General features: G+C 46.6%; 1 protein-coding gene across 3 annotated transcripts in view; it reads left to right on the top strand.

The window, feature by feature from the left end:
- The window catches only part of ASAP1 (ArfGAP with SH3 domain, ankyrin repeat and PH domain 1), a 274,738-nt gene that overhangs the window by 150,991 nt on the left and 107,164 nt on the right, over positions 1-16,583 (top strand). For all 3 annotated transcript variants that reach the window (XM_037048557.1, XM_037048556.1, XM_037048559.1), the window contains one exon: positions 8,105-8,177. In XM_037048557.1, coding sequence (XP_036904452.1) covers positions 8,105-8,177 — 73 coding nt within the window. The remainder of the gene's footprint in view (positions 1-8,104; positions 8,178-16,583) is intronic.

Below are 16,583 nucleotides of genomic sequence, written 5' to 3'. Positions count from 1 at the left end.
ACACGGAGCCAAGCAGCAAGTGGTTGATGCCGGGTCTCCGGGCCTCAGAGCCTGTGCTCTTAGCTCTGGCAACACATGTCTCCAGGTGGCACCTGGCTCTCCGGCCAGGCTCCGCTTCTTCCAAGTCAGGGGTAGGGGTGGGTAAACACCTGTGAACAAGTGATGGTGGATGCCAGAATATTGGTGACCATGTAGAACCGTGGTCCCCCCGTGGTAACTAGTGCCAGCGGGCGTGGGGCCAGCGAGGGCTCCAGCCTTCCACGTGCAGAGAATGAGCTTCACAGAGAAAAGCAAGGCCCTGCTCAGCCCTTAGAGACAGGGTGGGGTCTCATCACAGAACCGGTGGAAGCTTCTTTGTGAAGGCAGGCTTCACGTCAGGGGGCGTGAGTGCTCCACTTCCTCTGTTCACAGTGCAAGAGGCAGCGGTTTAGCAGAAGGTACTGAATATGAAAGCGACCTCCGCCTTCTCTCTCAGGGCAGTGACTTCCCCTCTGGGCCTGCCCCCACCCCTGGAGGGGCTGCGCAGGGTGGATGGGCCCTGCACCGCGCACAGCCCAAATTTCGCTCTGGGCTCCTCTGGAAGGTCCCCTCTGCCGCTGCAGGGTGGCTCATTGAGGGCAGCGTGCTTCGTCCCGGCCGCGGCCCTCATCATTGATGCCTCGTAGACGTGGCTGACTTTGGACAGGCAGGATGAGCCTTGCAGATGAGGAAACATTTCTGCAGGCGTCGCCCAAGTCAGAAATACCCATTCGTGCTGCTGTGTTGATCTTGGTTAGGATGGTGCTTCCTTCAAGCCATAGGAACGAACACTTGGGTTTTTAAAGTGAATAGCACGTGAGAAACAAACCACAGTGTTTTCTACTCGTCTTGTTTTTGACACCTTTAATTCTAGACACTTCACCTAGAGGCAGGTTCGTTTGACCGATGGTGTTTACTGAGCCCCTGCTCTGGGCCCAGCAGGGTTCCTGCCCTCGAGATGTGTGCGCCCCCCACGGGTAGGTCCTGCAGACACACGGGAGTGGGCTCTCGTGAGTTCCTCTTCTCTGCAGCACCTTTTCTGTGGCTCAGTGATAGGTTGGTGGTATTCTCTTGCCTGGATGGACTCGGTCCTTAGGATGTTCAGGCTGTATTTGTGAAGGTGCTCCATGGAATCGTGGCTGCAGACATGAACTGTGAAGTGACTTCTCAAGTGGGGCCCAAACCCTTAGTTAGCAGTTTAGCATCTCCAGGTCTTTGCTGTCGTGGGTTAAATTGTCCTCCAACCGTAGGTAGAGCAGAGCACTGGAAGTGTTTCTGAATGAAATCGGTGTGGACACAGGAGAACCTGAGTCAGAAGGACCCTTTGTCTAGACTAAAATAGCACAGGTAAATGGCTTAAAACCTGTATTTGTAAACGGCATGCCAACTTTCCATTTTTTGGCTGCATGATGCAAATTAAAAATTTTTTAGGTTGATCATTTCCCCTTGTGTGGCAGCCTCATTCAATTCATACTAATCTTGAAACTAACAAATGACGACCTGTGCTTCCTTTCCTATAAGCTGCTGTGGCCCGTCTGCAGGTTGTCTGTGCTGGTACTCTGTGGCGTTGGAACCTCACCGTGACACTGGTGTCAGGGAGCTGTCACACGGGACGACTCTCAGCGCCCTGTGCGTACTTCCGCTTCCTGAATTAGCAGGGGCTGCACTTCCAGCATCTGCGCTGAAAGCTGGAGGGGGAGAGAAGGCCCAGGCCAGGCCCCTTGAGATCTGAGGGAGAGTTCTGAGAAAAGCATCTTGGCAGAGGTCAGCAACTGCAGGGGCTCTGAGGTGGGAACGAGCTGGCTGGTGCAGGAGAACTGTGGGCGTGGAATAGACACGAGTAGTGAGGAGTGTGGGAACCGGCGTCAGGGCAGCGGGGCCAGGGCACAGAGGGCCTTGCAGGCAGCCGCAGGGACCTGGGTTTTACTCTCACGACAATGGATTCATTCATTCTTTCTCCCTTGTGTGTGTGTGTGTGTGTGTGCACGTTTTCCTTTCATTCAATTCAGTAAATTCTTACAGAGCATCTTCTATGCAAAGAAAGAAACCTCAGTATTATCTTTTGAGAACTGCTAGCTGATTGAACAGGGGAAGAGACACGGGTACCTAAAAGACAAAGTAAAGAGTGGATTGGTACGGGAAGTGTGGGTAAAGCCCCAGGCCAGCACGGATTAATACTTCATGAATAACTTCCTTCATTGCTGTTATCAAAAGCAGTGCCAGGCTTCCTGTTTACTATTACAGTGAAGGTTTTGTTGTTGTTTTGCTCTGGCAGGTGGAAGTGGGGGCCGTGCAGGTGGAAGTGGGGGCCGTGCAGCTGGAGAAGGGGAGGTAGATGCAGTATTTGGTTTGCAAACTCAGACCAGTTCCCAGCAAAGTAGTGTTCTGTGTATGCCAGGCACAGTTACTAATGTGATTAAGCAAGCGAATGATACAAAACCCACGTGTGACGATCCTCGGGGCAAATACTCCCTTGCATGGTTAGTCCGCCCCTTCATGTTTTTGGGGAAATAGTCCTATTTCATCATTCTCGCTTCTGGCACCTTTATTCACGTGTGCTTCGTTATCACACTGGATCACTTTCTGGGTTTATCTCTCAGTTATGTTACAATGATACACTCACGCATTGCCATGTGTGGGGCCTTACGGTGGATAAACAATTTACTGATTTGGCTGTGAGGCGGCATGAGAACTTGTATCAGTTTCATCCTCAGAGAATGTGAATGAGGCACCCAGCCTACCTCCAAACGCAAGGTAGTGTGACTGCGCAACCAGCTGAGGGCTGAGGCAGTCAGGTCTGCACCAGTAGGAGGCTGCGTGCTCTGCCCTTTGCTTTCCCCGTGAAAGGAATTGCACATAGGTGATCATTTGCTTTGCGGTGGTTATGGGGCAAGTGCATCTATTAAAGTGCAATTTCAAAATTGCCTCTCCGAGTGCAACTATAAAGTAATAAATAGAAACACTTCCTTTTTTCCCAAGTGAGTACAGATTCTTTTCATTGAAGAAATCGCTTTGCTAGCAGGAGTGCTTGTTACAGAGATGTTTTGCTGTGACTGCTCCAAGCATTTCAAGAATTTCTCCTTTAGAAGCACCTTCAGAGGTGAGGGGAGAGATGGCCAGCAGGTTCTAAGTGCTTCCCTGTGCAGGGCTGGGTGCTGGCCGCGTGCAGCACCCATTGTTGTATTTAATCCTCAGTGTCTCGGGAAGGTGGATGAGAGGTTTGACCCTCGGCGTATCTCTGAGATGTTCTGTGCTGCTATTTTATTGTTAGCCACTGTTTCCTTTCTCCATAAGTGTACACAGAGGATTTAGCTCCTAAGACTTATGCTTATTTTCAAAAATCCCATCTACCCAGAGTAAGAGCAGCTTTTTCCACTTGAATATGTATTGAAACAAAGGTGCCATAGACTTGGAGAGTAGTTCTAACATTGAACATCTTAATGAATAATAACAATAGTATTGCCATTGCTTATTTAACATAAGTATTATATTTTTCAATAAAGTGTTTTTTAAGGCATTTGCTCAAATAACCACTTTAAGGTACAAAACTAACTTAAAGTGTGTAAATCCAGTCTGTGCCATCGAACAGTTTATACGTACATTCACACTTTGGCTATGCAAAAACATTGGGGGTGGGGGGAATTACAGAGAGCCAGGTTTTCTTGAGTTCAGAAGTTACCTTAACCAGTTTCAAGGCGAGGCTTGTTTGGCATACTTTTCTGTTTTGTGGAACTGAGCATACTGAAGAATTCATTTAGGCGCTATTTGTTACTCTATTTCCTAAGCATTTTTGAGCATCTACCATCTATCTGTCAGCGAGGCACTGGGAATGGGAATTCAACTGCAGCAGGTCACGTGAGCAGAGGGAGATAAGGATCACGGAAGTGAACAAGTCCGGAGCAGGATCATTTCCGGGGTGCTAGTGCCTTGGGGGAGAGGGTGAGGTGGGTTAGAGAGTAGCCAGGTGGGCTGCATGTGTGCTGCTCTGGGTGGGTGGTGGGAGGCCACTCCCAGGAAGGGCTTTGTGTCTGTGCAGGAGAAAGCTGGTCATCCAAGGAGCCCGGGGACGAGAGTGCTGGGCAGAGGAGCAGCTGGTGCAAGTGCCCCGGGTTGGGAGCAAGCGTGGCTGGACTCCCACGTGCCCCTAGGATGTCGGGGCCTCGGCCGCGTGAGGAACCATTCGCCCTTATATCTGTCTGTATCATTGCCCTGCATCCTCTGGTTGCCAGCTCTCACATAATGCCTCTGTCAGCATGGTGGTTTCTCCAGCAGTCCCTCCCTGTCTTTCCTGCGTGTTCAGGTGCCTGGACTTGTCAGGACTGTGCATGCAGTAAAAGGCAGAAGTGCCCTAGTCCCAGCTGGAGTGCGGTTCTAGGTTAATGTCTCTGCTCTTTAGTGGTGGAGAGAATGCGACGTTCTTGTCTTGCAAAATTTTAAATAGGGATAATACTATTCTATTATTAGAGATAAGTGTATTCTCCTTGATTTGTTAATTCATCCTCCTTGTCTCTCTCTCTCTGTCTCTGTCTCTGTCTCTCTCTCTCACACACACACACACACATACACAGACACACCCTTTTGAATTGTTCAGCCGTCGTAACATACCTTTAATGGGCTGAGAGATCTAATGCCACTTTTCTCTTAGCCCATGTTCAAGTTCATGTACACGGCATTTCGAAGGCTGTCACTGCAGGTGTTGCTTGTCTGGCAGCTGAGGGGGTGGCGCTTTGCTGCACATTTAGACATGCGTGTTTCTGGAGGGAGTCCTGTCTGAGTGACAGTGTCCCCGGGCTCTCTTACACACGGAGCCCTTCCAAGTGCATTTTCCTTGGCTTCTTTTGCCAATGGCCAAATACCAGAGTGTGAAAAGAGAAGTGTCACCCAGCCTTAACTGTGACTGGAGCTGTCAAATGCGGATGTTTCTAATAACCTATGAAAGTAAGTATGTGAACTTGACACCCTGTTAGTTTATAGATGAGTTGGTAAAAATGCACCATAAATTCTGAGACTGTTCCCAGGGAAAAAAAGGAGGGTAGCAGATAGCTCATAAAATGTCTCATGAAATGTCACGGCCGAGCTCTTCCACAGCTGTTTGTTATTGGCAGTCAGTAACTCCCAACGACGTGTGGACGTTGGTACCCATTCAGTGAGTCCCCTTAGACCCATCCTGGTGTGACCGTCCCTTCCCAGAGTTGAACTGACAGCTCCTCTCTTCCAGAAGTAGATCTTCTCCTTTCCCAAAATAACCGAGGGACTGTCCAGGGGAGACATGGGCGTGCCTTCTGGGATGGCTAAACGACGTGGTTGGAGCAGCAGGGTGGGCTCTCCCTCGCTTACTCGGTGGGCGGCCCTTGGCTGCTTTACTGCTCCTCTGCTTCTCTAAGGCCCAGGGCTCTTCATCAGGAAACCCCCGGCAATAACGTATCTATAAAAAAGAAGTGGTGACTTTAGGGTTATTTTTAAATGTTGTTGCTACAAAAGCAGGCCACCAGAGGATGGGTTTGATCTCTTAAATCTGTGCTCATTCGCACACTTGCATTTCTCTCTTTCCCTCACACACCGCTGGCAACCTCAGTGTCTCGTAATTTTTTAGCCTGACTTTGTCTCTGAAAGCTGGTGATAGTCCCCGCTTCGGATGCGACTCTCTTCAGTTCTGTTCATCACCGGTGCCAGTGCCACGCAGGGCCGGGTCATGGTCAGGAGCTCAGTTCAGTTGTCAAGTCGCAGCTTTGCACAGCGGGCAAGTCAGACTTTCAAAGCCTGTTTCCTCATCTCAGCAAATGAGTTGGGCTGTACGTAGTTCTCAAATGAATTGAGAGGCTTCCGTGAAAATTGAGAAAACCTAGGTGAATCTTGGCATCCTTGATAGTTAACAGTAAACATTCGTTACAATGTTATTACTGTTCCCCTTTTTTCCTGAAGTACCAATCTCAGATCTTTGAAATTACGCCAACTGGGTCTCTTCCTTGAAACTGCCTCATAAAATACGGTTTGCCTCGATGTGACACGCAGGATCCCTAGTGTGACATGGTTTGATCCGCAGTTATATAGTTAGAGATTCATAGTCATTCCTAGGGTGTCTTCCGTTCCTGGTCAGTGATCCTGGTTATCCATTTATGGTAGCTCTTTATGATGTATATACATAAAAAGATGAGTGAATTTACATAAAAATAAAAAGTAAAGAGAGGTACAGGTAGGACACAGATGTGACGTAATGTGGAAATAGTGTTACAGTGTGAAAACAGGTTTCTATGCGACCATCCTGTTAGAGTTGGGATTTGGTGATTAGTGTGGAGTGTGACCTGAGCACTTTTCTGGGTCTGTGACTTTGGGCGGAGTAGTAAATCTTTACCTCCCTCCTTCACTCCCTACAAATATTCATTGAAGTCATCCTACCCTGTTTCCTTATCTGAAAAATGCAAGGGTTTTGTGAAGATGCAGCGTGAAGAGAAACGATAAGGAAAGCATGTATTTTTTATCTGCTTTGTATGTCTTCTGTACCAAGCCTATGCCTGGTGCGGTACATGCTCACTCAGTAAACTTGAGTTTCTGGGGTACAAGTGATAGAATCCCAGCTTCATCTGGCTTAGCACCATGCATCCGTGGCTGTTGTCTCATGTACTCAGTCTGAAGGAAGGTTAGCAGTGACATATGCCTTCGGGACAGCTGGAAGCAAGGACGCAGATGCCACCAGGACCCTGTCCACACCTTGTCTCTGGTAATGACATTCTGCCTAGTCTAGTTCTTTCACACATCTGGAAGAGTGACCACTGCCGGGCCGCAGGCCCATCTGGCCAGATGGACACTGCATATTGTGACCTCTCTCCCTAAGCCCAGAAGTCCTAGGAAGGAGCTTGAGCCCAGTACGGGTCATGTGCCCACCTGGCCAACCATTGGTGTCCAGAGAACAGGAGTCAAAGTGGGGGCAGCACCCGATTGGGCCATGTGTTTGCAGTGGCAGTGAAGGCCATTTTCCAGGAGAAGGGGGCACCTGGTGCCACATCATTCACCCCTTTCAACTCTGTGTGCGGCCATCAGGGAGAGGGGTACTTAGCCTCGGGGGGCTTCAGTCTTCTCAGCTGAGGCTTCGAGATTTAGGCGCTGTCATGGTTATGCGTGTGCATTTACTGTTTTTAAGTTTGACATATGCAGGCTTGTTGTTGTTGCTGCTGCTGCTGCGTGTGCCTCCCTGACCCTGATGCAGCATCCAGGGGGTTCCCGCGTGTGCGTCACGGGCGTCTTGGGCAAGCCGAGAGGGGCGCCATGTGTGTACATCTGTATCGAATGCAGCCTTTTGTAAAACTTGGTTTCCAGTGTGATGCACGTTATGCAAGACAGTGTACAGTTTCCACAGGAGGATGAATGCAGTTGGGTATTTATCACCTGGATGGAGGACAGCAGTGACAAGCCCCTGGACCCCTCCCCGCCACGTAGGACACCAGGGGACTGACATCTTGGTTGATCGTGTCATTTGAAGTCCAGTTCCAGCATCACGGTAGCATTTTCCGTGCTGTGCTTTTTTAATAAGTGGAATTTTAAAATGCAACTGTCACTATGCCGTAAATTTTTTTAACTCTACAAGAGATCCTCAGATTTAGAAGTGTTATGAAAAGCTCTTCTGGCCCCTCCCACTTGTTAACAAACCCCGAAGTATTTTCTCTCTGGCTGAAATCACCCTCCCATGTTAAGACGAGCTTTGTTCCCTGGGTCTGTGTCATTTGGTTGAGTAGCTTGCCTTCCCCCTCCATCTGAAAAGCCTCCTGGAGAAAGAGGTGGCCTCTCAGGATTTCTTAGACGGCTTGTATGTATTTTCTCTCCCGTGTGTAGCTTAGGACAGTACCTGGCTGGTGACCACGTTATCCACCTCCATCAACACTGAGCTTTGTGGAATGACTGCCTTCATCTCAGTAGCACAGCCAGTCAGCCCATAGCCCTTCCAGCCTCTGAAACTGTTCATTGTTAATGAAGATGGCATTTCGCCCTTACTGTTATACTCTGCAGAACCGATGTAGTTCCAAATGAATACTTATTTTTTGACTTACTGAATTTTTCAACATCTTTTTCCCCTTCTGTTTTTCTCTTTTAGGCGCTAGACCAAGATAGAACAGCCTTACAGAAGGTGAAGAAGTCTGTAAAAGCAATATACAATTCTGGTCAAGGTGAGTACTTGACAAAGCAGATAACGTGAACTGTGTACAATGTGTCCAGTTTTCTCTGTTGTTTTGTAAGATGCTAAGTTTATAAGACTTGATCCAAATGGAAAAACCAGTAGGTCAAAGAAATTCAGTTTTTCTTTTTTCCTCTCTCTGTCAGTCCAACCCTGTTACTATTTCCAAAGTAACAAGAAAATGTTACTTGCAATGAGTTGTGTAATTGTATATTAAGAACCTAGTGGATGGGGAATCACTTTGTAAGTTACATAAATGTCTAGCCACTACACTGTACACCTAAAATGAATATAATACTGAATATCAACTGTCATTGAAAAACTTTTTTTTAAATTCAAATTCTTCGTAGAATTATAGGTGATTTTGCCACATGCGATATACGAGATATTTAAAATATCTGTGTGAGCTGGTCAGCCTGTAATTCAGTGGTCTCCGTTAAACACATGAGGACCTTTTCTTTCTAGAATGTACCTGTCGGCATTTGAAAATCAAGGTTGCTGGCAGGCCTGGGTGAGAGCTAGAGGGGAAGAGGGCAAGCAACACGGAACAGAGACCTGGGCAGACCAGCCAGCCTGGGACAGGCCGGGTCACTAAACAGCTTCACTTTGGTCCAGTGACTCTCCTTTTGGAAACAAAGTATGTTGTCCTGGGTAAGAAGAAGTAAACCAAGTTAAGAAAACAACAGAGAACCACTCCTAGGTTCCAGCGCCCCAGGGAAGGAGAGGCTTGCCAAGGGGAAAGGAGTTTCAAGGTCCTGCTCACACCTTTTGTCATTATTGCGGTGCCAGCTCCTGCCCCCAGAGGTCAGGTCTCTTAAAAAATCGGGAGTCTATAAAGTAACAAACCCATGGGGAAGGCTGCGGGACCTAAAGGAAGGGGCACAGGCTTCAAAGGTGGGCAGATGGAGGTTTGCCTTCTCATCCTGCCCCATACGGTTTCTTCACTTTTTTGAACATTCACTTTCTCCCCTGTAAAAACTGGTTGTCGAAGGGACTTGATGAGTTACTGCCTGCAAAGAGCCTACCGCCTCTTGAGAGCGTAGCAAGTGCCATGCATTTGTATTTCATTTGTATTTATCTTCATGATGGGCATAAAAGTATAGCGTTGAAAGGAACTTTGAGAAAAGCAAAACTCTACCCTTCGTACTTTCTGGCCTTCCTCTCCTTAGCAGAGCTGGCAATCCCGGCCTCTCTGAGTGGCAAGCTGAATAGTCTCTCACTTTCTTTAAAGCCCCGAGGCCTGCAACACTCTATAATCGTAATTGTTAACACTTTTTGTACACTGGTTCCTTGATACCTCTCTCTCATTTCTTTGCATCCAATAAAACACTAACTTCTAATTAAAGTAGACAAATGATAGTTGTCTAGTTACATAGTGACCAAGTGTCGTTTTAAGTCTTGGCCTAAATTATACACCCAATTTATAGCTTCTGTCTCAGCCTCGTTTCCATGAGCTCCTGCGGCGTGGGAGGCCCTGGCTGGAAACTAACTGTCTGGGGAGGAGAGTGGGATGGAACTAGGAGGTGACGCAGGGCTTCTGCGGTGCTGGTGTTACCTGTTTCTGGGTTCGGGGGGTGATTACGTGGCTGTGTTCACTCTGATAGTTTACTAAATGCTGCACATAGGACTTATATACCTTTCTATATGCATGTTTGTACATTATTCACTAGTAAAAGTCTGTTTAAAGTTTATATACAGGTAGGCTCACCGAAGCATTATGATTTGGAAAAACAGACAATAAATGGGGATTTGTTGAGTGAACAATAGTGTATTATATAATAGAATACTCTACAGCCTTGATTTTTTTAAAAAAAGGTAGTGTAGACCTGAGTTTTCATCCTAGCTTCGTCACCACTTGTAAAGCCAGTAAATGAACTTCTGTGACTCTTAACTTGCCTTGCTGTAAAATGAGAAAATAGTAACTGAGTTGCAGAGCAATGTCTGAACAAAATGAAGTCGTAATGAAGGCCTTGTAACGAGCCACCTGCCACACAGTAGGTGCTTGCCACCCGGGGGGCTGGGGGAGTGGCGGCTAAAGCAATAGCATGACTTCCTTCTCTGTATTAAGTCTGTTGTTCTACAAACAACCTGGGGCCAGTCTGGTGTTAGGAAGAGCTTCCTGTGCCATTATCAGGCTCAGGGATCAATGTCACTTCCCCATGGTGCTATGGTGTGTGCTCCAGGCTCTCAGCCTATGAGCCCAGAGGGAGACCCTGCAGGGGCTCCATGGGACTGCTTTTGTTCAAGTGTCCCTGCTCAGGACACATTTCCTCCCTTTGCCACACAGCCACATCGTTCAGCAACTCACACAAGGTTCCTTTACTTGGGGGGGAGGGGAGTACGTCGCCTGTCCTTAACACAGGTTTCCTTGGTCACAGCTGTCCTGGATATGGCTGCGGGGGGAGGTTGTGCCCGGGTGTGTGCAAGGTGGAGAGTTCTGGGGCTGTGTGCACAGCTTGGTTGCCATTTCCCTCACCAGACTGTCCTCTCCTCGTGGTTGGGGGCCACCTCCCACCCTGCCCCCCGCGTCTGGATCACGTCTCCTGTGTCCTTCACCTAGGTCTGTGCTATTGGATATTCTAGTCACATATGGCAGCATTTCACATGTAAATGCATTAAAATAAGAAATTAAAATTCAGGTCCTCGCTCAGTAGCCACCTGCTGTCTGCTCAGTAGCCACAAGTGACCGGCTCTACAGTGTCGGGCCATGCAGACACAGGGCATTTCCACCATCGCAGGAAGGTCTTTTGCTGCTTTAGGAGGACGCATACCCCCGCTACAATTCTCCACCAGTCTCCCTTGCGTCAGACCAGTGAGTCTCAACCCTGGCCGTTCCTTAGAATCGCCCGGAAAACTCTGAAAACACAAAGCGGGGGACCCCCAGGCCCACACACCTGGAATTATTCCACAGTAGGGCCCAGGTGTTGGGATTACAGTGAAATTCCTCCCCAGTGATTTGCATGTGCAGCTAGAATAGAGGACTGCTTCACTGGCCCGTCAGCACCCCGGGGCGGACTGGTCCTGTGTCTTTCTTCTTTGTACTTTGTGTGTTTGTCAACATAGTTTGTTAGTTTGTTTGACAGATGCGTGCTGAGCACCTGTTACGTGCTCCTATTCTGGATGTTGGGTGCATTGGCCAATCACACAGAATCTGTGCCTTCGTGAACTTCCCAGTCCAGTGGGAGGGAAATGTTAATCAGGCCATCAAACCGGAAAGCAGAATTAGGAACTGAGAAGTGCTGTGAAGGAAAGCTGACAGGTAGGGAGGGAAATGGCCAGAGGGACCAGACGTAGCCGGAGGTGAGGGTACTAAGGGTACCTCTCGGAGGACAGCGCATTCGCTGGGGCGTGATGCTGTACTGTTACGCCAGGCGAGCCTGTGGGGGAGGTCTCCATACCCCCATTTTATAGATGATGGGGCTGGAGCCTAAAGAGCCGGACCAGCTCTGGCAGGTGCCACACCGGTGAGGAACCCAGCGAGAGCCTAGCTGACTCCTCCTTTGCCGTTCACAGGTACTTTGTGCCTGTGTCCCCTCTCACACGTGTCAGGGGCTCAACGAGCGTGGACTGAATTGCCCCTCGCTGGCTGGCCAGGCCCCTGAGAAGCTCTCCGGGAACGGCTGTTACATACCCACGAACTGTGAATATCCGTGAACAAACGGATCGCTCTGTGACCTCCCAGCAGGGTGACCCCCGGGATGACTTTGGTTGCCAACGACTGTAACAGGCCGGGTGTTTGGTCAGCTGTGTGCGCAGCCCCGTGGCATTTGATCCCTAAAAAACAGCTAGATGGGTGAGACCGCGATGCTGCAGATCTTTCCATGAGGCAGGCTCCCTGGAATCCGAGGGGTTTTGGCCCCGTCCAGAGAAGCCACAAGAGGCCGAACCCTGATACCTTTTCCCAATGTGTTTTCATAATTTTCTTGTTTTCTCACAGCACTTAAGTGACGTGAAACCCAGCTGATGTTCTTTAAAGATTTAAGAAGCATTCCTGTTTTTCTGGTCTGAAATTACCCACCCCTCCTCTCCTCCACTCCCACCCCCCGCCTTGGGTGATTGGAGAGACGGTAGAGACTGGCGGGGACACTTACCCATAAACTATCGTGTTGTTGTTACACACGAGCTCTAGCAGCATTAATTAGTAACAGTGCAATCACAGAAATTTTATTACAGAAACAAATTATCTCTATGGAAGTCCTTTAGTTTGAAAATGGCTTTGGGAATTTGTCTCTTTCTCTTACTGTCCCTGCAGTGTAGGAGGACACTTAAAAAAAACACCAAAAAACTGAATTCTGTGGACTGCTTGGATTGCATTTCTTGAGCCTTTTGGGTTTCCTCTGTTATTTCTAAGTTTTGAAGGCTTGACATTGATTAATCTGAGAAATAGATTGTCATTTTGAAACTTTGCCTGCTGTACGGGTCCCTCCACACCCACCCTGGCTCCCTCCCTCTTCCCTAGTACATGCTTTAAAAAGCCAGTCGTTTCTTGAACACTGTAGAGGTTTTTCAATAAGCTGCAGTCTTTGACACTTATTTTTCCAAAGATAAATTGTAATTCTCTTCCCCTTGAATGCTTGCCAGACTTGTAACTCTCTTCTAATGAACAGAATGACGCTGTGCGATTTCCAAGGCCACTTCATAAAAGACAGAGCTTCCACCTGGGTGCCCCTCCCCCACCCCCGTCATTTTTTGTGGGGAGCGAGCCACCATGTTGCAACGACACCCAAGCAGCCCTGTGGAGAGAGGTTTCCTAAAGAAAACCTCCAGATGAAGGAGGAAACCCCAGATGACTTAGGAAACCCCTCGGATTTCCTAAGTCAACCTCCAGGTGACTGCAGCCCTGGCTGCCATCTTGCTCTCCATCTTCGTGTGAGACCCCGGGTCACAGCAGTAGAAACAGTGCTGGCCAGCGTAGCAGCTTTGCAGACAGGGGCACGTGCTTACGTGCCCTAGGCCCGATGTAGGTTGGTGTCTGTTGAGGAAGAAGCGCTTACCACTTGTCAGTGCTGTTACAGAAAACAAGGCGATACGTACAGCACCTGGGGTGTCAGACTCAGGTTCACCAGGGGCCACGTCAGCCTTGAGGTTGCCTTCAAAGGGCCGAAGGAATTTTAGGACTGTATGAATGTAACTATTCCTTAAACGTTAAGAATTTGAAATTACATTCAGCACTTGGAAGGCCACCGCGAGGCTGGTGTGGCCCCCGGTGGAAAAGGGTGTGACGCCCCTGGTCCACACTTTCACAAAGTGGGAGAGACGTGTGCCTCACAGTAAGCATGGGTATACCAAACGCGCTGTTCTGTCAGGTGGCTGCATAAGTTGACTTCTCTCATCTTTTTGTACAGATATATTATTGCCTGAACACACGCAGGTGCACTTTTCCTTGGGAGTGAAGACCTAGGACATTTCTGCTCTCGGGTCTTTCCTCCAGTCATTTTTCCCCCACACTAATCCAATGTGTGTTTGATTATTGTGCGGTGGCTTCCAAGATATAGTTGGAATGGAAGTCTCATTTCCCAAAGTATAACTAGATTTCATAAAGAGTTCCGTAGCTTTTTTTTGGACAAGTGAAAAACAGTACCTTAATAAAATACTAATACGAGCGTGAAAACAGTGCCAGTGTGTTGAAAGTTTTGATGTGACACTATGGTCATGGTTTTAATCATGTGCAGCCGGTAAAACCCGCTTCCCGGAAGAGAGCGCCGGCTGCTCATTGCCTCCCCTTGTATTGCCCCACCCCCGCCCTTTTCCGTTAGAATTACGTAGTCAGTAGTTTTATATATTTGCCCGGGTTTTCATTTTGTTAATTTGTCTATTTTAAGTAATAGCTCATAGTGTATGATGAAACCAAAGATTTTAAAGGTAAACTAACTTCCTTAATGGATAGAACGTGAATGTTTCTATCCATATCCAAGTAACTTTACATTTTTCAGCTAACATATTCTCAAATTTAAAGGTAGAGTATGAAATTAATTGAAGCTGGAGTTGGAAATTGTTGGTGTCTTATTTACCATGGTGTCATTTTAATCCTCTGGTATTCAGTGAGGAGAAAAGTTTCTTGCTACAAATAAGTAAGATAAAATAGGTTAGAATTGTAATAGAAAGAGATGGAAACATAAATGTCAAAAAGTATACAAAGAGCAACTGCTCTGTGTTATGGATATTTTTTTGTATTTGTAGATTTTTTTTAATTAAAGTAAACCTATTAGTAAAAAAACAACAACAACAACAACAAAAAACCCACAACTAATTCTAAGCCCTCAGGAGAAAGCTTTAAATTAAAAATCTGTAAATACTTTTTGATGATGGTCGTGTTTTGAGCAAAGTCTACAAATTACTTTGGACCTTCAAGGCACTTTGCATTCTTGTGGGTCCATTTCTACTGCATTAGAGGTGAAAACGAATTGAACTAATGAGCTCCTGTGGACCGGTCAAGGAAGGAGGCTTTTCCAAAAGAAGGCATGCTTATCCAGGAGAGCAGGAATCCTCAAAGTGTGTGGGGATACAGCTGGAAGAATTTAAAATGCTGTCTTTAAAAAATTGAAATCTCTTTGCAGAATAATCTTAGCTCTGTGGGAACTTGCAGTTCTATCTGTTGGCTCGAATACTCTGTCACTTGAAATAAGAAGCTGTGGGCAGTGAGGGTGCATGCCCATTTTCTGCATTTTGCTGGTCTGGAGTGAGTGCTCTCAATTTTAAAATGAGTTAATTTTTTTAGAATGTATGTTTCCATCTTGGGCTCGTGCTGATTTAGCCCCTGATTGGTAGCTAGAAAGCTTGTTGTCAGAGAATACTTTGAGCCGTTTTTCCTTCATTTCCGTAAACAAAGTAGTTTCTCCACATTGGACTATTGCAAAGCATAACACGTGGCACAGGTACCTGATAACGGTAGTGGTTGCCTTCACTCTCATCAACTTAAAGCTTTCCAAAATAGTGCTGAAAGGTCCAAAACAAACTCAGTTTGTCATTTTGGATCCACTACCACACACGTGTGTAGAAGTTTCTTTGCCTTCCCCCCACGCCACCTCAAGCCTCAGTTTTCTCACTTCTAAATGGAATAGTAATACTGACCATGTTGTAAAAGTTGGAAAGAATATATTTAAAATGTGCAGTGTGATACTGGACATAATCATCAGTGGTAATTTTTATAATTACAATTACTTGCAAAAACTTGAAGCTAGAAAATTTTCAGCCAAATTTTTTCAATTTTTTTCATTTATTCTTATAGTCTCTCTTTTCTTTCTAAGATTCCAGTTACATCTCCACTGTTTGGTATAATCCCATGGGTCATTGAAACTTTATTTTTAGTGTGTATACACTCTGTGCTTTAGTTTGGATAATTTCTCCTTACCTGTCTTCAGGTTTATCTGCTCATTCCTTCTGCAGTGTCCATCTGCTGTTAGTCTCATCTAATTATTTTTTTTAAATTTCAGAAACTGTTTTTTAGTTCTTGGATTTCCATTTGGTTCATTTTAGAATTTGTTTCAGCCCTGAAATTCATCATCTTTTCACTCATTTTATCCACCTTTTTTATAAATTTTGAACATATTTATAATATTTATTTTGAAGTTGTTCTATGCTAAATCCAACATCTGAGTTACTTCTGGTTCTTTTTCTCTCCTGATTTTCAGCTACATTTTTTTCTCTTTCTTTGCATGTCTAGTAATTTCTGTTTACATGGTAGACATTGTGAGTTTTATGTTGTAAAGACTCTGAATTCTGTTATCTTCCTATGCAGTGTTTTGTGTTTTATCCTAGTCCACAGTTAAATTGCTGGCGATCACCAGCACCTTGATCCTATATATGAAAGGCTTTCTTAAAGAACGTTTATTTTAGGTTTGCTCACAATCCTAGGATATAACCCAGAGACCTGCAGTGTACACTCTGTACTTCTAAGACATGATCCTTTTGGGCTTTCAGCACAAAGTGTTTACCAAGCCATGCTAACTTCGTGGGGCTTAAATTATAGACTTTTTCTTCAGCATTGGGAGGTTTCCGAAATCTGTGTAACTCTTTACATGTTGTTTTCTGCTGGGCTCCTTATAGTGTCATTCATGTATACATAGTTCAAGGGCAGCCAAGGATGTGACGGGAGGGTGTATACAGATGTGAGGCTTCTTCTTTCTGTAACTTCTTCCTTTCTAGAATTTTCCTCCTTGATTTCCAGCTGCTAAAGCAACCCCAAACTCTCTCTGACCTCTGGCACCTTGGCTGAATAGAATGCCACTTTGAATCCGCACCCCCCCCCAGCCGTTGTGCAGGGAGGTCTCCCCTTTGGTGAAAAGCCAGGTAATACGGTTTTCCCTGATGTAGCTCCCTTCCTTGAAGGGTGAGTGATTATCCCCTTCTGTTTCTGCCTTTTTTTTGCTCTCCAGTGGCTTGGTGGTTGTTTTTAACA

This window comes from Sturnira hondurensis, unplaced genomic scaffold (genome assembly GCF_014824575.4).
Source record: "Sturnira hondurensis isolate 20B ecotype Veracruz unplaced genomic scaffold, ASM1482457v3 Scaffold0006413, whole genome shotgun sequence".
NCBI lineage: Eukaryota > Metazoa > Chordata > Mammalia > Chiroptera > Phyllostomidae > Sturnira > Sturnira hondurensis.
Note: the sequence above shows the minus strand (reverse complement) of the source record. Positions and strands in the feature narration are given on the sequence as shown.